The 25,794-nt window shown below is 36.8% G+C and overlaps 1 protein-coding gene across 5 annotated transcripts in view; it reads right to left on the reverse strand.

Annotated features, from left to right (window-relative positions):
• Positions 1-25,794, reverse strand: part of TMTC2 (transmembrane O-mannosyltransferase targeting cadherins 2) — a 419,977-nt gene that overhangs the window by 229,078 nt on the left and 165,105 nt on the right. For all 5 annotated transcript variants that reach the window (XM_032182578.1, XM_032182587.1, XM_032182560.1 and 2 more), the window contains exons 4-7: positions 22,291-22,405; positions 10,248-10,333; positions 9,218-9,402; positions 7,494-7,572 (exon numbers count right to left, since the gene is read on the reverse strand). In XM_032182578.1, coding sequence (XP_032038469.1) covers positions 7,494-7,572; positions 9,218-9,402; positions 10,248-10,333; positions 22,291-22,405 — 465 coding nt within the window. The remainder of the gene's footprint in view (positions 1-7,493; positions 7,573-9,217; positions 9,403-10,247; positions 10,334-22,290; positions 22,406-25,794) is intronic.

Raw genomic sequence — 25,794 nt, forward strand, 5'->3', positions numbered from 1 at the left:
TGCAAGAAAGAGAGATCAATTGCAAGACTACCATTATCCAAAGCAATCTTTCTATATTTCTTCAGGTTCCTTGGGATTGAAAAGGACAAAATACTTTTAAAATACTGCATAAACAAAAAATGCTAAAATTATCCCAGGATAAATGCATTAAGGATAATTAAAGAATAATAATAATAAATATTAAATATTGGTATTAAATGATAATAAGAAGAAAGGATCAGCTCGCTCCTAGCTATTTCCCCAGGAACATTAACCTTATACTTGATAATGAAGTGGAATATGAGCTTAATGTAAATCCTCCAAAAGGAAAACACGGAAGATGAGGTTTGCTACACACATTGTATAGTGATAGAAGACAATTAAACACCATTTGCCTGATAGAATCTTATATGGTTCTACATTAACCTCCCAGTTACCGATTTCTGATATTCTTGGTGTTGGATGCACTGCAGATAACATCATTCTTTCAGTATCATGGCAGCCAGACCTCTGCAAAACCCAAGCAAAGGCCATCTTCTTGCAGGGAGCACAGTAGACTTATAGGTGAGTGAGTACAATGAAACTATGAACACAACAGCATTGTGCCATGTACATATACTTTCTGATTAAGAGCATTAATTCTTCTGTGGTCCTTCTTTCCGGATTACAAAAGGTATTGCTGAAAAGACGACTGAAAAATTCTCTCTCTAGGGGAGACAATGCAGAGTAAATGTGCATATGTAATTATCTGCCACCAAAATTTCTGGATGGTAAAAATGTAACATAAAAAATTCCAGAACAGAGCTTGGCATTGGCAGGAGCAGATCTCAAAAGAGAAAATACAACAGAGGTGCATTTTAAAAAGGAAAAGGTCTATCATATACCTTCAGTCAGGATTTAAATTTCATTTTTCAATTATTTCTTTGAATCAGGAATATAAACAGGTTGCCTTAGAAAAAAGATAGAGAGGTCTGTGACCCCATGTACCACAACGGGTCTGTGTCTTTCATAACACAGATGTGCAGTCCTCCTGTGCAAATTAAGGCCACAGGTGCTCTTACCATAAATGTACCTCTCTAGATACATTTCATTCTTTTTTTTTCTCTTAGGTATCAGTGCATACAATAACATAATAAATCTAGGAGCATAGTTTGATGTTATACTTTACTGTTCAAAATACACTGCACTTTTCAGTCTTGGTGATAAATATGCAGTGCATGTACATCTCTGAAACAGATGAAGCATGCGAGCTTAATGAGCATCAAGTACTGCATAGACTAAGCATATTCTACTTTTTTTTTCCTTTCACAGAATAATCTCCTTGAAGATTTCAAGGAGTGCATTGTATTTTAGGAGGGTTTTTGATGGATGGGAGTCAATCCACGTTTACTTTGGTTGAGCAGATTCTTATAGTTCCCAATTAGCCAAAGCAAAGCCTTTGATCTGATTTAATTAGACCAGTAATCTACTTTTCCAGGAAAATACCTGAAGTGGAAAACGGATACGAATGAAGGGCAAAATAAAATAAGTTGCAGCATGGAACAGCATGGACTTAGCACAGCTGTTTGTTGTTACACAAAGACTTCCAGTGAATGAAGCAAACTGACAGAAATGTAGGCCCTGAGCTCACCTGAGACAGATAAGTTCATTTTCATTTCCCAACAGATGTGGAGCCAGCAGTAAATTGTAAGGTACAAACTGACTAAGAATTCATAACTGAACAAGTAATTGTACTCTTTTCTTGCCTTTTACTTCGCGTACACATATTTTATACATATATTTTACTTTAGTTTATGTTTTATGTTATTTTCAGTATAACATGGACATTATGCCAGAACAGGTTTCTTTAAAATACTCTTAATAGAAGCACTTTCTATTACGATCATGTCTAACTGGAATCCATGGAGTCCAGTTTCAATATTGGACTATATTTTTAGCTTACAAATGTTATGTTAGTATTTATTTTCATACAAAATCCTGTATGTTTAAAATACAAATACATGCTTGGCCCTTTCAGAATATTGTCTAAGCATATTCAAGCATTTCACAAGAAACTATAGATCAATGGTCCAAAAAAAATGGTCTCAAGAACTGTGTGTCCCACCCACTCAGCAACTGACTGCTGTAGCCTTCATACCCAGTTTGAATCCTTCAGACAAAACAAAGTGAAAAAACAGGAGACAGCTCAATCAGCCCAGAGATTTACATTCAAGCTTTGGACTTCAGGTATGAACTACAGTAGTCTGCAAAATCTCGGACAGGGTTACGGTTAAAGCAGCCCGATGGTGATTGAGGGAGAAAAAGGAAGCAAAATCTTTTACACCCCTTATTACTGGAGTGGACTCAATTCGCATTCTAGAACATGAAATAAAATATACATATGAAGGAAAAAATATCCTTTTTTTTTTCCAACCAAGATGATCTTTCAAGAAAAAAGTGTTTGAAAGGCACATTTAGTAAGCAATTATCAGGAAAGGTTTGTGAAATGCGTAGTGAGTGCATTGATGACTGGAGCTCAGACAAGTGTAGGTAACATGCTCTGCATAAGTTATGAAGTGGGATATGCATTTCACAGCTTAATCATCTTTGGCTCTTAAAAAGTAAGTCTTGCACAGTATGAATTGTAAAACTACACCAACAAAAGTGTTTCTTGGAATTCTAAACAATATTTAAAAGTAATTCAATAAAAAAAAAATTAATGGGAGCAAGGGGCAAATGGGATAGGAGCCTTAACAATGTTAACAGGTTTGTACAAACAGCCTCATTCACCCCAAAGCATAATCAAATAAAGTGATAGTTATGTTATAATCATCAACACAAAAAGTCTCTCTACATGCTAAGCCTTTATACTTATGATGCAAACCTCTGCACCAGATGTAAAATTTGGCTCCCCTTTCCTGTTCTGTACCTGGCTTTCACTAGCGTATGATTTGTTTTCTGTCCATGTGCAATGTAGCAGATTAGCAAGAAGAAATCTAAACTGTCATTAACCATATTCACTCCTGCAACATTAGGTTCTTCTGTAACTTGCATTTCTGTCATCAAAAAGGTTTGCAAGACTTTGCATTAAATGCATGTGAAAATAGACATTCAGATTTTAGTTGGCAAGGGCAGATGAAATGTGATCATGACGTTTGTCTTTATGACAGTATCTTCCCAGTCTAATCCTGAACAATGTCACCCCAACATCTTCTTACTGTTCAATATTAAAATAAAGCTCCCATGCTCCACCTCACACCACTTCACTGGCAAGGAGTATGAATTACTGTAGCAGGTGGGCCAGTGTGGTTTTAAAAGCAATGTAATACAATCAACTGTACAATATCAGATTTCAAGAATGCAAAAGACATCTAGAGCAGGGGCTGATCCTTAAGCAATCCTAATATTGGCATTAAAGTGTTCAAGATTCCACAGGGACCATTTTATCTTTTGACCCCAGGTTTTAATTGAAACTTTAAACAAAATATATTACCTATTTAATGCAGCTGAGCTGGACTCTGGCCTTTGTAGTTCATGTTGTCATGCCAAGCAAATTAATCTGTGTAACCTTAGTATGTACTTTTTAATTTACATCAAAGAAGTATGACATAGAGAAAATAAATATCAAGCCAACCCTATACAGCCTGTTGAATAATTATTTTGATTCTAGTTTTAGAGTTTTAATTTTTAGCTGTTTGGTGTTCTTTTAGGGAAAAAAAAAAAAAAAAAAAAGTTTTTACTTCTTGGTACAAAGCCAGAGAAACATATGGTTTCCTTAGCTGAGTTGTTGCACACCTGGCAAAATAAATCACAGCAACAGGAGACCAAAATCTACCCTGCAACTTTTCATATGCACAAACTTAGAACGTTTGATGCTAGTCTTCTGGCTCTGCCTGTTGTACAATGAATAAAATGCAAAGTCAAATGGATGTCTTGCTTCTTGAAGCCCAATACTTCTTTTTGTTTAGGAGACAAGATACTCGAAGTTTTAAAAAATGAGAATCAGCTGGGCAGACTGGCACACTGCGGGAATGAGCTCCTGGGTCTGGCAGAGCAAAAGGCCAGTAGAAGCCAGTGCAGGAAAAGAACGGTAAGACAGACAGGGAAAGCAGGTGGTGTAAAGGCTTAACACTGCCGGAGTGCTAATGCTACCGCTCTTGGAGTGCTGGAGCTCCAACTCTAATTTAGTTTAAACAGTTTATCTCCTGCTTATTCTACTTCAAGTATTTCACCTGCACCGAGCAAGGAAAAAAGCCTCCAGAAAATCTTCAATGATATAGTTATCTGAAATTAGAGGAAGTGCTGTTTTCTAAGATTGCATACCAGTACCTAACACTAAACCAAGCAGTTCCCAGAGACTAAAAACTGTTAGATAACTTAACTTAGATAACTTAACTTAGATAACTTAAAAACTGTTAGATAACCCAAAGACTAAAGTAAACCATTCCCAGAGACTTGGAATACATCAATTATAATGACAACTGCAGTAGATAATCCTCAAACTGTAACTATTCTTGGATTTCAAGATAAGCCATGGAGACCCTTTCCCCATGTCTTGTGGAGACAGGGAGGGACCCTTCCTTCCTGAACAGGTGGGGAGCACTCCCCAGGTTCTCCCCCTTCTCCTCCCCAGCAGTGAGCACGTGGTGAGTGGGCACAGCTGAGGCAGCTTCATGCAGCACTAAGTATATGAGAGAGGACTGGCCTATTTTAGTCTCTCTAGTCTCCTGTTTAAAAGCAAGAAGTAGGAAGACAAGTTTATGCAATGCTGTATGTCAAAGGGAGTGTTATGGTGAATGTGTTTATAATGTTGTCGTCAACAGGAAAACAGAAATAAACAATCCAGTCAGCCTTCTGGTGCCCAGTGGTACAGTATGAGTTGCAGAGTGAGGTAGTCCTGATAATGGATGTGTTTGCCTGGTACCCCTGTCACACCCAATGTAAAGAGGTGGCTGAATAGGTGTTTAGGATATACCTCACCCAACTCAAGCTAGCAAGTCTAAGCTGATCACCTCAGCTCCTTTTACAGAAGTATGCTTGCAGATGACTTCATATAATCTAAAATAGATGTTTAAGACTGATGGGCTAAATTACTCCCCGAAGGCATCCTTTTCTTTCCACATCATAAAATGAACACAGCTACCTAGCTCTGACTTATCATCCAACCTTTACACCATTACAGGCAAGGGAGAACAATCTGACTCAATGCATCTAACTGCAGCCATGTGAGCTCATGTAGACACATCCAGGACAGCTTTAAACAAACCTGCTGCTAACAGAGCAGCACTGAGTTCAGCTGAAGTCACCATCTGGCTCTTTACCTAGCCTCTTGGATCACCTTTGTAGTAGAGCCAATAAGCCACACCTCTGCAACAAGTGCGAAGCAAATTCTGGCTTCCCTGCAAAAGCTGCAATCACAACAGCAACTCAAATACAAACATATATTACATCCAGGGGAAGAGGTACTTTACAGATCCCCTAAAAGCCTGTTGCTCTCTGCAGTAGCCCAAAAGGGACTAAGGTAAGCTCAGCTGGCCATGACTTGTTATGCCACCATTTCATCCACTGCATGTCAGCAGCTGTCTAAAGGAAGCAAAACCCAGCACATGTGCCGGGTGAGCAGGGTAGGGAGGATGTAGCAGCAGCCAAGCCCAGGCTTGGCTGACATAAAGACCAGACTGAGCTGGTCTTTATGTTCACTGTTTCTTTGTGAGTTAATAAATGCAAATCCCAGTAACAGAGTGAACTTGAACTTTGGGGACTGAGAAAAGGATAGAGGAAACTGAGAAAGGCTTCCCGAACCCAAAAGAAAAAGTAACCAATGGGAAACAAGTAAAATAGTAAAGAACCTTTTAGGTCATCGTGATTCTAAAAGACTCATCTACTCATAGGAAAGAAAAAGGGTGATGCAGGCCTGTTTTGTAATGAAACAACCATGATGTGGGCAAAGGCATTGGTTTTCATTTTGTAATTTCTGTACTTCTAAGGAACACTTTTATCAGAATTATGAAATATTTACCTGCACTAAAGAGAGCAATCAAACTTCTGAGAGATTGCTTGGAGCACTGTAGTACATCAAAAGTCACTACAGGACACCAATAGTAAGCAGATGTTTAATTCCCACAGAGTGGTGACTGTTGATAACCCCATCAAATCTATCAGCAAATGCTGATAAATAAGTGATACAGCAATAGTTCAGCTAAGACTCTATAACAACAAGAGTATGTGCAATAATCAACCTGAGCATTTTAGGAATTTTAGCTATTTGCATTGATCTGATAAAGCTCAGCATTTAGGTAGAAGTAACTGCATTGAACTGTATGAACTGTTAAGAAAGTGTTTATACTACTGCAAACTTTAGATAATTTGTCACTCAAAGAACCGTGTAATTTAACATTTACAGAGATTTGCAAATATGTACCATCCTTTATAACTAGGGTTTTAGAATATTATTTCCCATGCCCAAGAACTTGTATAGAGCTAATAAAAGATACATTTTCTAAATAAGTAGAGAAGAGTGAGTAGTGTCTCCTTTGACAGCTGTGTCAACCAACACACTCTTGCATTTTGAGCATTGGGGAAGGGAAAAAAATCACCTTTCCTGTTGATCCTAATGGTTTCATTACATTTTTTATTGCTCTACTTCAAATTATTTCAAAGGCATCTTATGGCTTTTTAGATAGGAGCTTACAGAATCTACTGGCCAGAAATTGGGGTTAGTTAGAAGAACTGCATGCCCCTTAAGAGACTTAAAATATCTATGGAACAATCAGAAACCTGTCCTCTTCTTTACAGATCTGAATAATACAAATAATATATTTTTTTTTTCTCTGTTATCTGTTCAAGGTATTCTTTGTAAGGATGTGTCAGAGAATTTGAGGAGCTGAAGTTAAATTGAAATCATAAAAACACCTCACAGTTAAATTAATGTTTCTTGTAGTACTCAAGGGACTCTGCTAAAAATTTCAAGAACAAATAGGCTGGTCCTGTAAAAAAATTCTCTCATTGCAGACCTCTTCTTAACAGTACATCAGCTTGGAAACACATTTTTGTCGCAACCTGAAAAAATGTGTTTACAAGGTAATTTACCATCTAACACCCATACTAAATTACGTTATGCTATAATGAAGGTGACTTTTCATTCCATTTTCTACAAAGCAAATGCAAATTCTTCTTAGTTTCAAGGTTAAATAAATAAGAGTTTAAAAAACCTGAATTGCACATGAGGTCTCCAAGCTAACTGGATGAGAAACTAATTCATGCATTCTAAATGTAAAAGTGCTTTACTGGTTACTCTTAGATATAGAGCTGCTATATGCCCTAATAGCTGATAGTCTAATCATTTATTGTGCCTTATCCAGCATTGCATTTGCTGGCACTCTGAACCTGGTTTGGCTAGCATCTACTGAAGGCAACTTTTTTTTTTTTTTTTATATCAGCTAACTAATTTGAGCCCCAGTTGCCTGGCTATGCTCTTTTGTTTCACCCTGCCTGACTTCACAAGTGCCTTTCAGAAGCACTAACAACACACTTACCTATCATATTGTATAAGCTCTGTGGTGCAAACTGTCTTGGCATTTTCTGTATTGCTTCTTTGTAAACCGTAAGGGCATCCTGAAGAGACACATAGGTGGTACAAATCATTAGTAAAGCACCAGTTTCAAAAGCAGTCTTGCATATAAATTAGACAAAAACTACTCTCTCTAAATGACGGGGTATAGAAGAAGAAAACACATCTGCATCATATATATCACAGCAAGCTCACATTTCTCATATACAAAAGTTTTACCAAATTCAGTGAAGTTTATTGGCAAAAGATCAAATTAGTTGCAATAAAATATCGCCTTTCCCAGGTGAAAATACAAGGAACATTTTTTTAAACCCTTCAAAGACTCACAAGTTTATAAAATATACATAAAATTCTAGAGGCTGGTAGACCATATGGAATAATACTAAATGGCAAACAAAGTATTTTCAGATGACTGAGCTACAGTAAGTGACGTAAAAATAAAGAAATCATTATCTACCATCAAGTAATAGCAGAATATAACCCACATAACTGAAATTCTGCTACACGGAAAGAATGAGATGGACTGTAGATAGAAGTGCCAAAATTGTATTCCTTTCACTGATGTGCCGTGAATTACTTGATCATGTATTTATGATTCATTCAGCACTTAGGATGCTTACTGATCAATCTGTTAGCTCTGCACCTTTTTCCATATCATCCCATCAAAAAGTCACAGCTTGTGAAGGCTCAAATATGCTTGAAAAAATCTAAGTGTATGACTGAGCCTGGGTCAGGCTGCCATGACCACCAGGCAGAAACCTGATGTTTTAAATTCTTACAATTTCTTGCACCTCCCAGGCACTCCACTCCACCTCTACACTCTATTGGCCGTGCAGGCAATATGTTGCTGTTCTCTTATCTTTATCAATGTATCAGCTGTCTGTGCCTGTGTTTTAACCAATTAGTAACTGCCATCTGACAGAGCTGGATTCAGCAGACAGATGACAGAGAATCCATAGGGCATGTGCATGCCTAATCTTAAACAGCTGATTTAACTGTCACAGTCAGAAAGAGTTATATGAATCAAAACCACGTGTAACTCCTGTTCTGAAGTATGCTTAGGAATGCAAAAAAAGAGAATTACTTTCTTTTGAATACTGCAAGAGGTCAAAACTCAAGCAAATGACCAGATTTAATAATTTCACTAGGGAGAATGAAGAGGAATCACAACTGTCTCAAGTGCACACATAAATGAGATGGGATGGGGTTGAGTGCAATGTATGACTACGTTTAAAAATTCAATCTCTGTCGCACTTATGTCCAGTTATCTGAAAGTAGCACACACTGGAATGGTTCTAATCACTGATGTTTTTAATTGTTCCAAATAGATCTTATTTTTGGAGACTTAGTAGCAACCATAAAGGCTTTTTAATAATTTAAAAGATGGGCTACTCTATTTTGAAGTAAAAAGCCAGTACACAGGGCAAAGCCAAAAAGAATGAATTAGCACATAACAGATGTGATCATTGCTAATACTGATTCTGACACCAGAACATCACACTGCAAATTAACATCTTCACACCCATGGCTGTAGAGTACAAATACTCTCTGTAGAGAATACTAATGATTTGATTTGGTGAAATTCACTCAGTTGGTCTCTGTATTATATTTTGAAAGTCTGGATGGAAGCAATGGGTACGATTTCTGTATGGAGATTTTATAATATTGTAGACAAATCTGAAGTGTTACCTCATAGTGTCCTTGCTCATGAAAAAGTTTTCCTAAGTTATAAAGACAGCTAGTAACAGAGCTTTTATGAGCATGAGGATCCTTCAAATTTTCATCCGAGATCTCTGAACACTTCAGGAAAGTCCTCCTGGCTTCCTCTGTCTTCCCTTGGTTCATTAGGATGATACCAGTATTTAAATAGGCAGCTGTGAAGATGGAAAGAAATGTTATATTTTAATAGGGTTCTGTTATGTTTTACTTGGTCTTCAGCTTACTTTGAAGTACTACCAGAAAGCAATTTCATGATTATCTAATTTGGCTTTCATATAATATAGATCAATCATTGCTGTAAAGAAGAACAGGTAAGAGGTGGAAGTTCAGACACAAGGAAAGAAGAGTGACTAGAAAGATTGAGGAAAAAGAAAAAGAAACGCTGACTAAGCGGTGTGCTCTGCTTCATTCCTCTTATTAGGACTGTATCAAGCATATGGTGTCATTGCTTGAAATGTTGTTTCTTATAAAGATATATACATGTGTACACACACACACATATGTAATATTCAATACTTTAGCGAAAAATAAAAAAATTAAAAGTGTTCACATAATTTTGGAATCAATCATGGGCAACACCTTACGAATTATTTCCCATGTCCCTCAGGCAAGAAAGGAAAAAATAGAAGACCTCAAAAATATTTGTATTATTCAGTCACAACACATACTATAAAAATCTGAGACTGGCTTTATGAAACAGAAAATGGGAGCCTATATATTTGTGCAACAGCATCTATGTCTCACCATCCCGATCAGAAGTGTTTTATGTTCTATCACACTGTTCAGTGTTATATCCCTATCTGCTTCTTCCCTGCACCACAGTGACCATACGTCTTGACAAATAAACACTTGCTTCAGCTGAAAAGTACACAATTTCTCCTTCTACTTTCAGAATGAAAAAAAAAAAATCTGGGGAAAAAAAGTATTATTAAAAAGTAGGAAGATGTCCTTAAAAAACAATAGTCGATATTATGCGAGCTTGTATAGCTGAAATACTTACAGGCTAATGTGGGCCTGCTACCAATTGCCAGTTTATAGTAATGCAATGCCTCTGAAAATCTGCTGTTTTCCTGAAGCAGTAATCCTCTGCATAAGGATAAAAGAAAAAAGAGAGGAAGGTTATTCAAAGAGTAACTTCAAAATGTACTCCTTGCCACATATGAAGAAAAAATATTAAAAACAGAACTAAAGCAACGAATATGATTACAGAGATATAATAAACCTGCAAGCTACTAACAATTTAGTGGGAAAAGTAATTTCTCTGAAAACAGGATTAATTAATATACATCAGATATATTTATATGACTTTACCAAAGAGATTAAATGCAGTAATTTTGGCTTCCTTGGAAACAAGGATATTCTTTTACTCATTTGAGAAAATGCTAGAGTCTGAGATTTTTTTTGTAAGCAGTTGGAGTATGCTGGAGTTATCCGTAACTATTTCAGTCATGTTTAGCCTGTCTTCTCTCCTTGACGTGAACTAAACAGACCAGTTTCAAATGCACAATAAAGTTAACCACCTAACACTTCACACACATTACCTTAACCAGTCCTTGCTGAGCAATTTCATTAAATTATTCACTGCAGGGCTAAGCGCCTACATCAGTTCATTTTTTCTCTGTCTTCTCTCTATTCCAAACAAATTTAATAACTGAACAGTTATCAAAAATGATACCTAATTCCTCTTCTTTCTCAGTTAGTTTTGTAATTCATAAGCTTTAATTAAAGCTTTTATGACAAACATCCTTTTGAATTACAAATTACAGCAGAATATAGAAATTACAGAAAATGCAGTCATACAGAAATTACTAAGAAGTGGTCTGGACATCATTGATGATATGAAGAAGCATACACAAATGCCTCAATATCACAAAGATAAGAAAATCCTTAATCATTAGTGATTTTAAATTTGGACCCAGACATTATTAGCAGGTAGCTGACCCTCTTTATATACCTTAGAGTAACCAGGAAAAAATAAATGTAGCTATTTCTTTTAGAAGGCAGAGGGAGCAGAGGGTTATCACCTCAGTTTTTAGTTTCTCTAACCCACAGCATTTTTGTCTTCTTCCTTTATGCTTTTATCTGATGATAGCTTTTCAAACTCTAAAGTGGTTGGATTGGTTTTTCCATTACCAATCAGAGAAACTTTTTTTTTCCCTCCAAAATCTCAGGAAAACCATTTTAATTAAACCACTAGACTTCAGAGGAGGAAACAAATATTTTTTGCTTCCTGTCATTGGGTTAGAATTTAACAAAATGGAAAAATACATCTTCTTTTTTCTGTACTCTCTCTCTCTCCATCAGTACCATGTGGCCTCATGTTTGAAGCAGTATCTGTCCACTAGCCCCAGATTAGGTTGTAAACCCAATTTACTTTCTGTTGGTCCTTGACCAACAGAAATTCGAGCAATGAGGGAATGTATAACCTTCAGGATACTTTTTGGCATGACACCAAAGTTTTTAACTGCAAGCATTATGCTAAGTGTCTTGCGGGTGGCAAGATGTATGGTCTTTAGGACAATATTTTCTAAATTTTCTAGAACTTTAGTCTACAAATATTTGCTTTGTCTACAATTTTTATAGCTGCAATTATTCAAAGGAAAATTATTTTTAATGATAGATTGATCCCATTTTCTACTAATAGCAACAGAACTAGCATAAAGCTGAGTTGCATGGTCTGACACTTAAGTAGCTTCTTACTTTTTTAAAAAAGCATTCTTCTACATGATTTTGGGACAAATTTATATATATTAAAAATCCTTTCTTAGTTCTGGAATAATGATTTTCACATATTAAAATAAGTAATACAGTAATTAGTCAATTTGAACAAGATAAATTACCTTAGTAAGCATATGATATTTATGCTTTTTTTGATTAAAAGCACTTTTATTTATCATTATTACTAGATTTATCTTTTCTGTTCACTACATGTTCTAGTACTTGCACTCTTAATTAATTACTTGGTACCTTAAGGTGTTTTTTTTCCCTACTTCTCTTCCAGATTTTTTTTTATACAGTTGTTCCACTAACAGACATTCATTCATTCTCTCTCTCTCACACACACACACACTCCTACATATATATTTATATAAACACAAGCTGTTTGGATGCATGACTGAGAACTGAATTTCAACAAATTATTAGTGTTTCAATAAATATTTGTTATGGGATTTGGTACAAACAAAACCAAATTAAAAAAAAAAAAAAAAAAAAAAAAAAAAAGGGGGGGGATGGATATAACCTAAAAACCTTTATGAGGCATGAAACTGCCTCTTCTCATGAAATTGGTCCTGACTGAATGCTGGCTTTCCCTGTGGCTTCTGACGGTACAAGTTGACTAGATTTATGAGTCTCTAGTTCTAGTTTCAGATTAAATGAAGTCACGAAAAGTCTGAAAGAAAATTTCAAAAATAGTTTTTTTTTTGTTGAATAAAATTAACACTTGGGAGGGGGAGGGGTATCTCAGGGAGAACTAGATTGGATGTTTGCCAAAGAAGGGATAAATACTTATTTAAATAGATAAAAAGTTAAGATGATGAAGCTTGCATTAAATGGGCAAAGCATTCATGAAATTACAGTGCATATTAAAAGAGCTTAAAGAGATGATATATTTCACTTCCCAGATGAAAAATCAGATGCTCTCTAGCGTTAAGGTTGACCAGGATGATGCAGGCATATAAATATGCTCAGTAACCTCTAATTACTCACAAAATACAACTAAAATTAAAAACTTTAAATTTAATTACTGCCAAAATTAACACTGCCAGTGAAATTTTCTACTCCTCTTTTTAGTATATGTATTACAGTCACGGTCTCCAACTGCATTATTGTTCACTTTTACTTCACAGGACTACTGCCTTGTGCACCACACAGAAGGAATATAAATTAGTAAAAAAAAAAAAAAAAAAAAAAAAAAAAATTACTAAAAAAGAGTAAAAAAAAAAGAGTAAAATACTAAAGAGAGGCAGGCTGAGGTCCCAAGAAGCAAGCACATGGTTCAGCTCTGCTGCCATACAGCTGAACTGCCCAAGCTGGTCTGGGTGGGCAGCATGGCCTGTAGAAGCAGAGACCTCAATCTTCAGGTTCCGTACGACCACGCTACCAGTGTAAAAGTAAGGCAACTTGCGGGGAATCCCTGGTTGCCTGTAAAATCAGCTGACCCCTGAAAATTTTTCACTGTTGTGAAGACAAACATGAAGTGAAGAGATATGATCAAGTCAGTATCTGAAGGAAGCACATACTTCACCATGTGGTTGCAGAGATCATTATAGCTAATACTAACAGAAGAGCCAATTTAGCACTTGAAGTCCTTTCTAAAGAAGCTGAGATGTTGAATACAAACAATTGTCAGCAGAATACCGTTGTCCTTATCTTGGGCTTACGTGGTAAGCTTTTCATAGTCGGGGGACTGCAGGGGTGGTGTCTGTGAGCAGAGCCCAGCACCTGCCCTGTGTCAGATCAGAGCCAGATCTAGCTGGCTCCTAAAGGGACTCATTGCTGGCCATAACCAAGCCAGCAAGTGACACTGGTTGGGCCTCTGGGAGAGCAGATTTAAGAAAGGGCAAAAAACTGCTGCACAACAGCAGCTGAGAGAGAGGAGTGAGAAAATGCAAAGAGATGCAGCCCTGAGAACAGTCAGTGCAGAAGGAGGTCAGGTGCCCCTGGTGCTGGAGCATAAGTTCCCTTGCAGCCTGTGGAGAGGCCCCTGGTGGAGCAGGCTGTCCCCCTGCAGCCCATCGGTCCCACATGGAGCAGATCTCCACGCTGCCGTCTGTGGAGGAGCCCCCAGCGGAGCAGGTGGATGGGGCCTGGAGGAGGCTGTGGCCCATGGAGAGCCCCCACAGGAGCAGAGGTCCTGGGGGGAGCTGCCACTCGTGGGGGACCCATGCTGGAGTTTAGTGGTCTTCCAGTATCTAAACGGGGCCTACAAGAAAGCTGGAGAGGGACTCTTTGTCAGGGAATGTAGTCATAGGACAAACTAAAAGAGGGCAAATTTAGATTAGATATTTGGAAGAAATTCTTTACTCTGAGGGTGGTGAGGCACTGGCACAGGTTGCCCAGACAAGCTGTGGATGCCCCACCCCTGGAAGTGCTCAAGGCCAGGCTGGATGGGGCTTTAAGCAACCTGGTCTGGTGGGAGGTATCCCTGCCCACGGCAGGGCAGTTGGAACTGGGTGGTCTTTAAGGTCTCTTCCAACACAAACCATTCTATGACTCTAAGAAGTTCCCAGTCACAAACTGGGAACTAATCGCTGCATAATTACCACAGTATGCTATCCTTGCAAGAAATGAGATGACCAGCTACAGAACAGAGAAGCGTGGAGAGAAATAGATGACATAAGACCCTTAGGCTTTAACAATGAAAGCCCATGACCCCCTGAAGTTCTTCATATTTGTTTGTTCAGACCTATTTTCATAGTCCCAATTCCTTCCTTCTTTCCCCTCTAGCTGATTGCTAGGGATGAAGTCAGAAATTGGCAACAGCAGATGGAGCCTGTGCTTCCTCTTCTATTGGCTTTCAAACATCTCTTAGACAAAAAGAAGTTCCTTTCCATTCACCTGACAAGGAGTTATAATGGAAGAATGATGAGTTTATAAAAATGACAAACTCCTTCCAAAAAAGTTTGGTGCATGGATGTTTCCATCTTTTATGTGTGGGGAAAAAAAGGGAAAAAAAAAAATCAACTGTTTAATCAAAGATTTATAATTTGGCTTGTAATTTTATCCACCTCCACAATCAAAACAATTTCTTATTTGTTTTTCATGCTTAATATTATGCTTATTACATTGAAGTTATCTTTTAGAAGTTGAGGGCACATTTTTGAAGTTTAGCAAATAGGTAGTTTTACTCCATCTCTTTTTAAGAGACAGTTGATTTTTATCTTACATTGCCGCTTCTGTTTATAGTAAAAGCAGGCACAAAAACAAAAACAAGCAAACACATTTTTGCTCTGAATGACCAATTTCTAGATGCAAAAGAAAAAATGTCCCTCAATGGGAGCTCTCACCTTGTGGACACCGCCAAGCCTCTGATAGCTCCCAGAAGCCGGGGCAGATGGCCACATAACGAAGTTCCTCCCATATACAGGAGAGGATCTGCTCTTGACATGCCATTCCCTTTTTTTGTTTACTGATAACGATGCTAATGAAATGATAACTACTTTTCAGAGACTGCTGGGAGAAAGGATAAGGAGTGGATAGAAAGAATACAGAAGCAGAAGGGCATTGCAAAATACTGACCAAAAGCCAGTGATGGATCAGGGCAACTGGTGTGAATTAAGTATGTACCTATCTTTTGTAGTAACAGAATACAAAGGCTGCCTTCTTCTTCACATGAGAATAAATAAAGGAAAGCACATCCTTGCAATAAGGATTCTTGATACAGGAGAGTAAACTCCAGTAGTAAACTTGGATGACTACAGAAGAGCTTAAAGGCTTCTGACACTTTTTAATAAACTTTCCACAGTTGCTAGAGTTACCCAGCTAAATAAAGAAAAGAGCATAACCCCAAGTATCCCCCAAAAACAAACCACAGGACCAGTTGCTTCAAGTTTGCAGTTTCAAAGCTCTTTTTCCCCCTCCAGTTTACTTCCCAGATGTAAAGCACATAAATTAAAACATTAATTGAAACACACAACTTTTGTTCAAAGAAAGTTTATTCATATAATTGCACAAATGTGAAGTCTACCAGATGAGAGAGGGGGGAAAAAGTCAATGACTCCTTTAGCTTAATAAAACAAGTACTGTGGAAGTCTCTCTCTAGAAATACACGAGGATGAAATTACTCAGAAAAGAAAAAGGTACTTAAACCACAGGACGCAAAGTAAACGGGTATAAATTGACCATGAACTAATTTAGGATGAATTAGAAGACAAGTTTTAACTATCACAGCAGCAAGATTCACAGCCTTACAACAGGACTGTTTTGCCTACGTTGCTTCTAGCTAATTTTACAGTGGAATATGGATCATTTATGAAACGGAGGATATGAGCTGACTGCTTGCAGCAGTAGCAGACCTCATGCAGTGACTTAGAAAGTATCTCAGAATCCTGTTTTTGTAGTTGGAGGAAAAAGAAAAAAGTAAATCCTGGTTATATAGAAATGCTGCACATCACCTCTATAGATAGAGCTACTTATTTAAATAAATGCAGCAAAACAAATTCCCAAATCTAGTTCTTCTGCACAACCATCCTGAATTCTTTAAGATGCATCATTTCAGCTATCTTTCTTAACCAACAACTTTAAAAAATCTTCCTGTCTTCCTTCTCTGCCTTGTTTTTGATGTAAAGTCACTGAATACTAATGGAAAAAAAAAAAAAAGTATTTTCAGGGACTGAAAAGCAGGCACAAAATACAAACAGGCAGTATACAGCCTGCTACTTCCCTCAACTTATATATTATTTTATTTCCAGTGTAGTCCTTTTAAAACCAGTTGCTCTGCTTAGAAAGTAAACTCCTTGGTTACTAAAGCTGGCATAAAGTGACCATTTACAATACACAGGAACCATAACTGCCATCACGATAAACATGTATGATATATGTATGATAAACATGTATGAAATATGTATTAAACTTTCAGGCCACGTATAATACTGAAATAGTTTAATCAATTTTGTGTACTAGTTGATAACAGCTAATACAGGGCCCATTAGTTATTGTTTTGGCATGGTCACACTACATCCAAGCCTACATGCATCCCCCAGTGATTTCCTCTATATCAACCTGGATATATATATATATACATATATATATATTTACCTACACTGGCAACAAAGATGAAATGGAAGAGAACTTTCTTGTATTCCCCACACAGGTGTTTCTCCAGCCAGGCAGCCACAGGGCAATAAAAGATGCGCTTTGCTTAAGGCAACTCTTTCATTGTCGGTTGCAAAATTAACTGGCAGAAAGACAGGTATGGATGCTACAGCAGTGCAGTGCACAAAGCCATTAAGTCTGCTACTTAATTAAGGCTTTTTTTTGTTTTGTCTTTTTTTTTTTTTTTTTTTTTTTTTAAAGCAATTAAGTCATTTAACTGCTCAACCAAATGAGTGCTAACCTTTTGTAAGTCTACAACTAGGTTCCATTAACAAAAAAGCCAATCATTACTCAGTGCAAACAGGGAATGTTTAATGTTTTCCAATAACATCCTGTTAGCAAATATGTAAATGGCACATAAATCCCACTTTCAGTAATCACTAATAACCCTAACATACCCAGTAGGCAGTAACAGAACGGCCATTCCCTTTGCAGACAACACAGTCATAACTCTGTCATTTTCTTCTAATTCTAGGGAAAAGCTTTTCAAATGCAAGCCAATTGGTCAGCAGATAATTCTGTTCTCTACTGCTGAGCCACTTAGTTGCAGTTGCCATCATTTCAGCATGATGTCAACTGTTACCAGCCCTGCTGCCTGGACAGAGGGAGGGTGGCTGTCGGGATGAGAAGCAGCACTGCCCCTACCTTTCCCCCTCCACTGGGTGCTGGGTGATTGTGTGCTGTGCCAGCACCCCAGGCAAAGTGCCTGTCCCCACCGTGTGCATCAGCAGTGCTAGATGATGACAGCTGGACAGAACCACTCACAGAAGGGGCCTTTTATAGAATCACAGAATGGTTTGGGTTCGAAGAGACCTTAAGCTTCTACCCCCAGTTCCAGGGGACCCAGTTCCACCCCCATGCCATGGGCAGTGACACCTCCCACCAGACCAGGTTGCCCAAAACCCCATCCAGCCTGGCCTTGAACACCTCCAGGGATGAGGCATCCAGAGCTTCTCTTGGCAACCTGTGCCAGTACCTCTCCACCCTCCAAGTAAAGAATTTCTTCCAAATATCTAATCTAAATCTGCCCCCTTTTAGTTTGAAGCTGTTACCCCTTGTTCTATCACCACACTCCCTGATAAAGGTCTGTCCCTCTTCCAGCTTTCCTGTAGGACTGGTTTAGGTACTGGAAGATACTTTTTATTTGAATGATAAACTTGTACACCCAAACCTATCCCTGAAAGCAAAATGAGATACCTGGGAGAGAAGCAAGGGGAGGACTATTTATTAGAAATGTATCCTTTATGGAGCACTGTACGCTCCCAAAATGCAGTAAATTAGTACCATTTTAAAAGCATTTTCAATATTTATGTGAGATGGCAAACACTTAAAATCTCCTGAGAAACTCAAGGTAACATAGATTACTAGGATAGGCAACAAAAGAATACTCTAAGCAGCAGAACTTGGCCTAAATAAAAATGGAATAATAAATAAAAAACTGTCTTTTAACTGATAAGCAATTTTACTTTAGTCAAGAATTAGCAGTAATTTCAAACAAATACAAGAAACCCTGAGCTTTAGGTAGCAACCATAAAAGGCTGAAAATGCATTATAAAGTAGCTTGTTTTTCATCCTGCTAATCATTGCCTATTTCAGAAGAGCAAGTTTTTCTACAGCTTTGTCCTTGGTACTTTGCTGTATTAAAATACTGGGATTTCTTAAATGCATGAAAAGAGATCTCAGTTAACGCTGATTTAAATCCTATAAAATCTAGCTGAAGTCAGCAGTATTACACAGCTCTGAGAACTTGAATTTGAGATTTATTTGTTGAAATTACCTGCAATGCCGCCTCAAGATGTCAAAGAAATTCTTTATAGATGGACACTTGATGTGTATTTTTGAAGTACAAACTACCTTATTACAGTTGTATATAATTGTAATATAATATTGTAATATAATCTCCACATACAGTATAAAACAACAGCTAAAATACTTTCCACACTGAAATTACTATGAAAGTCTCAACTGCTTTCAGAGATGTCAGGATCCAAAATCCTCTAGAGTTTTTCATGAGCCTTTCAGAAAAAAAAAATGTAAAAATAAAAGTTTGCAAACAAGAACACAAGTCCTCAGCCTGAATTCAGGTTTCCTAAATTCCAGGCCAAAGGTATTATCTTCATGATATGCTGGATCACAGGCAGTTTCACTTCTACTTATTTGGACCTGAGAAAACATCAGTAGAACAAACCCATTTTAACCCATATCTAAAGGAGTGCTGAACCACCAACCCAATACTAATTGTAAGCAAGAGGTGGGTTTCTTTGTTTTAAAAATAATAAATAATCATAATTTATTCATTAAAGATACAGGTTAGCTAGAAACTTATTGTTTCCCAGGTGTTGGGTGCAGAGAGGGCAATCTGAAGACAAAACAGATCTTTCCAGTGAATTACAGTTTGCCTAAATCTGTTCATCTTCTGAAATCAGTGGTTCTCTGTAATACATGTGACTGATGGCTTGTATTATTTTTATCCTCCTTTTCCATATTAAGCATCTTATCATTTGGTCTTTATTATATGAATGCTATTTTCTAAAAATGTGGGAATTTATTTATGGTTGCATAATTGTAACATTTGAACAAAATGGCAAATGACACATTCTGTATCAGGCAAACCTTCAAACGGAGATTCTGTAATTATGTAATATAAATTCATGCAGTTTAAATTCTCCTGAATGGGGAGAAATAGCTACAACACAGAGCTGCAGAAAAGGTATAACAGTCAGAAAATAAAAATGTCTTACTGAAATCAGTCATTCAATGAAATTCTGCTAAATTCAATGAAATCTGCTAAATTCACTAGGTTTTAACACATCAATAGACAACTGCTAAATAACAGCACATTTTAGCACAAGACAATTTCTTGAAGAAGAATGAGGAAACAGAGATCAAACACTTCTGTTTATGTAGCTTACCTCCTTGATCATTACCCATTGAAAATTGAGAGTTAATCTTTAATAATTTGTTCCTCAATCAGATAGCACTTTGATTTGTTTATGCTCTGTATGAGTACAGCTGCATGTGCTAATTAATTTGTATCCAATACTGAGGCATAAATGCTAAGAAACAATAAAGAGTATGTGAGGCTAAAATAGAATTATGATCTATGATGCCAAAAACACGGTAATCAGAAATGATGGTAAGGGTGCTTTCTTTCTAAAGATCTACTAAATGACTGTTTCTGTTTTAAAGATACATCCTAAAACCTAGAAATGGTAAATCCAGCTGGCCTCTTGTAAGCACATGAAAATATATTTTTTCCATTACTTTTTTTTTTTTTTTTTTTTTTGTAAAAGGCTTCCGTAGTACTACATGGCAAGGAAGGGCAGAACTTGCAAGAGACCTCTTCAGAGTTTATGCTTAAAATATTGTATTAATTTGGGGTTCAATTGTGTCAAAGCCTACTCCATTTACCAGTTAGCTTCCATGCTGGATGTGGGAGTAACCAACACAGGGAAAGAACAAGATGGCATAAGTAAGAGAAAAATTAAAATGGTGATGTAAGATTTTTCAGTTTCTATAGGATAACTCATAGTTTTATGAGACAAAACAAAACAAAACAAAAAAAAAAAGTAAAATAAAGTAAAAGAGGGTTCAATTGTGTTCAGGATACTGTTCAGAAATGTTAAGAATTGGAGATCCATTTTGCATAAGCATTCGTGTATACATACTTTATAGCAAACACTTTCATCTAAATAAACCTCCTCTACTTTCACAGGTATATGTAGGAAAGTTTATGCCCTCTATATTCCAACCATCATTTCAGTTAAATTCCTTTTACTTAAACTCAGTAGAATTCAAAGAATTTTTCTATTCATCAGAAATGAAGGCTTGTAGACATATATTTTGTATATCAATGTAAAGCCAGAAGATTATCAGCTTGCGCTCAGAGCAGCAAAACTACCAAAGACTGATTTCTTTTATATCCCTGTCTTTTTCATCCAACCCCCTTCCCTCTTCTTACCCTGGTATTAACTTGAGTTTCCTCTGACACACTGAGTGAGTAAGAGACAGAAGTACCATATAGGCATACAAAAAAATTTAATAGTTATAATTTTCATCTCCAAAATGAACCATGTATGAGAAATTCAGGGATATCAACCTTTTCACTTTTTTTTTTTTTTTTTCCCTGCAGTCTCCTGCTGTTTTCAGAAGTTATTTCTTTAAGCATGAGTGGAAAGAGTTTATTCTTAAAAATATGTCTTTCACACTCTCCATTGCCTAAAAGAAGAAAAAAAAACAAACAAAAAAAAAACACCATGCATACATGTGTGTAAATGTGTGAGCATTAAAAGTATATATGATTTTGAGATCTTAAATAAACTTTGGAATGGAAATTCTATCAATAAATTATTTTGAAAACAGAGATAAAAGTTTATAGTATGTTTACCCATCAGGCAAATTAATGAAACGGGTAACTTTAAAAAGTCTACCATTATAAACTTTTTATCCAGATATTAAAAATGGCCATTTGAAACTGGATTTACAGATTGATTTTTTTTTTTTTTTTTTCTTTTTTAATAAAGAGGCTTGCTACTTGCATTCAGTGTTTGTCCATCTCCTTTCCCTAGCACATACTTTTCTACTGCACAGGGCATTTTATTTTCATACAGCTTACACTACTGCATAATAAATGCTAGTCATCTGGATTTTGTTTGTGCATACAATGGTATGGTGTACCCCAGCTTGAGGGGTTGGGTCTGTCTCGCAGCAGAGCCCAGCTCCCAGCCCTGAGCACCCACTGAACCGTCCCCACCCCAGTGCTCTGAAAAGTATTTAGCTATTTTAATGTTTCAGACCTCAACAGCTAACTGAGTGGTATTGGCTTATGCTAGGAAGTGTTTACACCCACTCCTCCCACCGAGTGTTATTTAGACTTAAAAAGGAAGTCTAAATAACACCTCTGTATTTTAGAGGAGCCAGAAACAGATGGAGCACTACTGGTGCCAGCTCATCTATCTGCACTCTGTTCAGTGTGGGGGTTTTGTTTCTTTGAAAGCAAACAGATTTGTAATTTTTCCTGTTCCAAGCCAGACAGTGATACAAGAATATACAGTAATGTAGACCAAGGAAAGATCCTGTCCACCCCAAAATTTAAAGAGCACAATTAATGAAATGGCTATTACAAAGCAACAGCTAGCATCATCTCCATCTCCAGCAGGGAAATCAATAGCCCCATTCACAACAGGTTTTGCAGAGGATCCAACCCCAGGAAAGCCACACATACTTACAAATTATAAAGCATATCAGCCATGTTGCTGCGGTAGTACAAGGCATTTCTGTAGGCGCTTTCAGCTTCAGAAATCTTGCTCTGGCTCTTGAGAACATTTCCAAGGTTACCCCATGCTGTCAAGAGGAGAAAACAGTATTCAGAAAGAACTCCAATCCAATTACACATGACACAGTATCTGAGCACAGGGAAGTTCCACAGGGAGGCAAAACTCACACAGAAGCTATTTTTATGGATGGGGAAGGGAGGTTGCTTGATTTTTCCCCCAGTTTTCCGTATCATTGCATCTTACTATGAGATACACATCTTGTAGCAGTGATTTGCATCCAGTCTGCATACATACAGCTTTTGGGTGGGAAAAAGAACTTGAAAAGCAATACATATCTGTATGCTTTAAAAACAACTATAGCAAAGGGAAAAGACCATTTTATTTTACAACACCTCTAAATAAAAACCCTCAGGGTTAAACATAGAGCTAGAGAATTTTCATAGTGTTTTTTTTTTTTTTTTTTTTTTTTTTTTCTGTTTGTTTGCTTTGCTTTGTTTTGTTTTTGTTGTTTGTTTGTTTGTTTGCTTGTTTTGAAGCCTATCTACTCAAAACTGCAAGGAATGTTCCCAGGGCAGACACAACTCTCACTGAGGCATGAAAATTGACATACGACACAAGAATTGAAAGAACAGTAAGGTAAGTAACCAGAATTAAAAGTATGCCATATGGATATGACAATACTGCACAGATCACTAAAATGCACTTTTTTACTTGGAAAACATGTGGTTCCTTTCCATACAATTTATTATGTTATACAGTGTGCTTTTATATCCTGTCTATAAAGGACTTGAGGTAAAAAACATATTTAAGGCTCCACATGTGTTCCGTTTGCAGTTTTGTTGAGTGGCACAAAAAGTGTACTTACAAAAGAAACTGGAACTAATGTTTTATGGAAAATGCAGCCCATGTTATTCACAATTTAGGAAGCTAATTTAACTGGCCTTACAACTGTAGCCTATGTTGAAACATAGAAACAAGAAAAAGAGGCACATTATGCTACACATTATGCTTATAATAGATCAAAGTTGTTTCATAAAACAGCTCTACATTCACAAGTATTTCTTTTTTATGAGCAAGAGGCATGGAAAGTTGATGCCCATCCTTTCACCAAACACACAAATATATGGCAAACTCTTCTTCCCTCCAGATGTACAAACAATAAACATTACCTCAAATAGCTGTTAAATTCTGCTTCTTCAGTTATTCAAGCCCTTTTTTACAGAAATTTGTATCAAGCATGAGAAATACAAACTCGATGTAGTTTTACCATACTGCTAATAGACTGATTATTATTTAAGGTACATGTTCTTCCTTAGAAAGTATATTGCTTTCAAGCTTCTGTGGTTTGCTGCATAAGCACCCTGCCTTAAGGGTGAACACAACAGCAAACAGCATTTTCTTCTGAGCAGAACAAATAATTATTGCTGGGAAAAATGATGGAACCCTTTTAGGATTCAAAAAAGTAAAATCATCCAATTGTACACAATATATTATGCTAAGAAACAAACAAACAAACAATGTTTCCATGAGAACAGAAGGTATCATTTCTGTGTCATTTTATTTTACCATAGTATTTTATAAGATGGAAAATAATTTAGAAGTTGTTTTTCAAAAATCGAGAAAAGTTACAAAAAAGTTCCACCATTCTTTTACTTTGTGAAACTGTTAAATATTCTCAGATTCACTCACATTTTACATCATGCATGCTGAATTCTGAATTTATCTCCCCATTACTGTTACTATTCTTTCTTAAGCACAGAAAACATTTTGGAAGCACCACCTAACATGAGTACTAGCCAGCTTGCAAGCATAAACACTTGTCAGAAAAACACATAATGTTTTAAACCCATTTGTGAACCCTGATGCTGCTTGTGCAGTCTGCAACCATCCCATTTCCCATAGATATACGTTCCATACACTCCTCAGCTACTTCTGTTTTCACTCCCATCTCCTACACCAGAGCATTGCATTAAATGACTATTTGGACAACCCATAACTATTTCCTGCTACATATTTACTTGCTCCCCAAACCACTGAAGCTCAAAAAATGAAAGGATGCACAAAAGAATGATTTAGCTCATCTTTTCAGATAACAGACTGAAAAAATCCTATTAACACCATTACATATACTAAATATACTTGGTATTTAACCAAGTTAATGTACTCTTTAAGGCAATACCTTATTTTACAGTCTGCAAAGTATTCTGTGTCAAGGGCTTAATATTAGTATTAAACTGATTATTACATCTAAAGCGTATTCCATTTAGACTTTTGTCTCAACTTGTAAAACTTTTTAAAATCATTATCTGTGAATGATTAATTTAACCTAATATGATACTAAAAGAAGTTATACTAGCAGAAAATAATTAATGTAAAACTCAATGATCTCATAATTCATTATTCAGAGGAATATGGAAGCCAAGGTCTTTTTACTTTCCTAGACTATAAAAGCTTGGTATAAACCTTCACATCTATGTATATATAGAATCAGACAGAGGAATGATCTAGTACTGCCTGGAAATGAAGCTATGAGGAACAATTGATAAAACAAATGTTGTTCGTCGAGCTCATACTGGCAGCCCTAGGCATTCAGGGCAGCTATCGCCTGCAGCAACCACTTCCTCTTTCTGTAGCTGGTACCTGGGGAGAGAAAAAGAGGGCAGAATATACAGAAAGGAGGCTGTGTTGGCAACTCCTACTTCTGGAATTTCACTCATTTGTCTTCGGTAGGGCAATCAATCTTGGGGGGGATATAAAATGTGCAATATCCAAAATTAGTTCCTCCAAAGAGGAACACTTAACGTTCAGAAGATGCTAAACTGCATATGTAGCACAATTTAATCTTTAATTACAAATTCAATTTTTCCCTGATAGGAGACTCTATTCAACTCAAGAGAAAAAGCAAGCTGTGAATGAAACAGCTTTGCAATATTTACTTTTTGCCTGCTGCTTAATTCCCTGTGCTCCAACTTTGAGATAGAAATAATCCCAGGTCTTTTAGAAATAATACTCTATCATAGCATGGGAATAAAGGTAACATTCACACATCTCAAACACCTACAAAACAGTTGGTCTATTCAAGCTGTACTTCATTCCGTATGGTTCCATAGATCTTACTCAACAGAAATGGACATATAAAAAATTAAAACTCCATTTAATCTAAGCCAGTGATAAACTGAAATATCTCTTGGTACCTTAGAACCACTATTCATTAGATTTCTTGGCAGGAAAATTGACATTTTAAAGGTGTGGGTTGCGGTTGGCTTTTTTGTGGGGGTGTTTGTGGTTTTTTTTGTTTGTTTGTTTGTTTTTTTCTTCTTTTAATGGAGCAAGAAAAAGTAGCACCAAGTACAAAGCCAAACAGTTCTTTAAGTAGTATAATTCTGGCCACATCAAAATAGATTTCTACAAGACTTTAAGGATGACACTTACATAGTCTAGCAGTGAGAGTGCCTC

The sequence above is a fragment of the Aythya fuligula genome, chromosome 1, assembly GCF_009819795.1.
Source record: "Aythya fuligula isolate bAytFul2 chromosome 1, bAytFul2.pri, whole genome shotgun sequence".
Classification (NCBI taxonomy): domain Eukaryota; kingdom Metazoa; phylum Chordata; class Aves; order Anseriformes; family Anatidae; genus Aythya; species Aythya fuligula.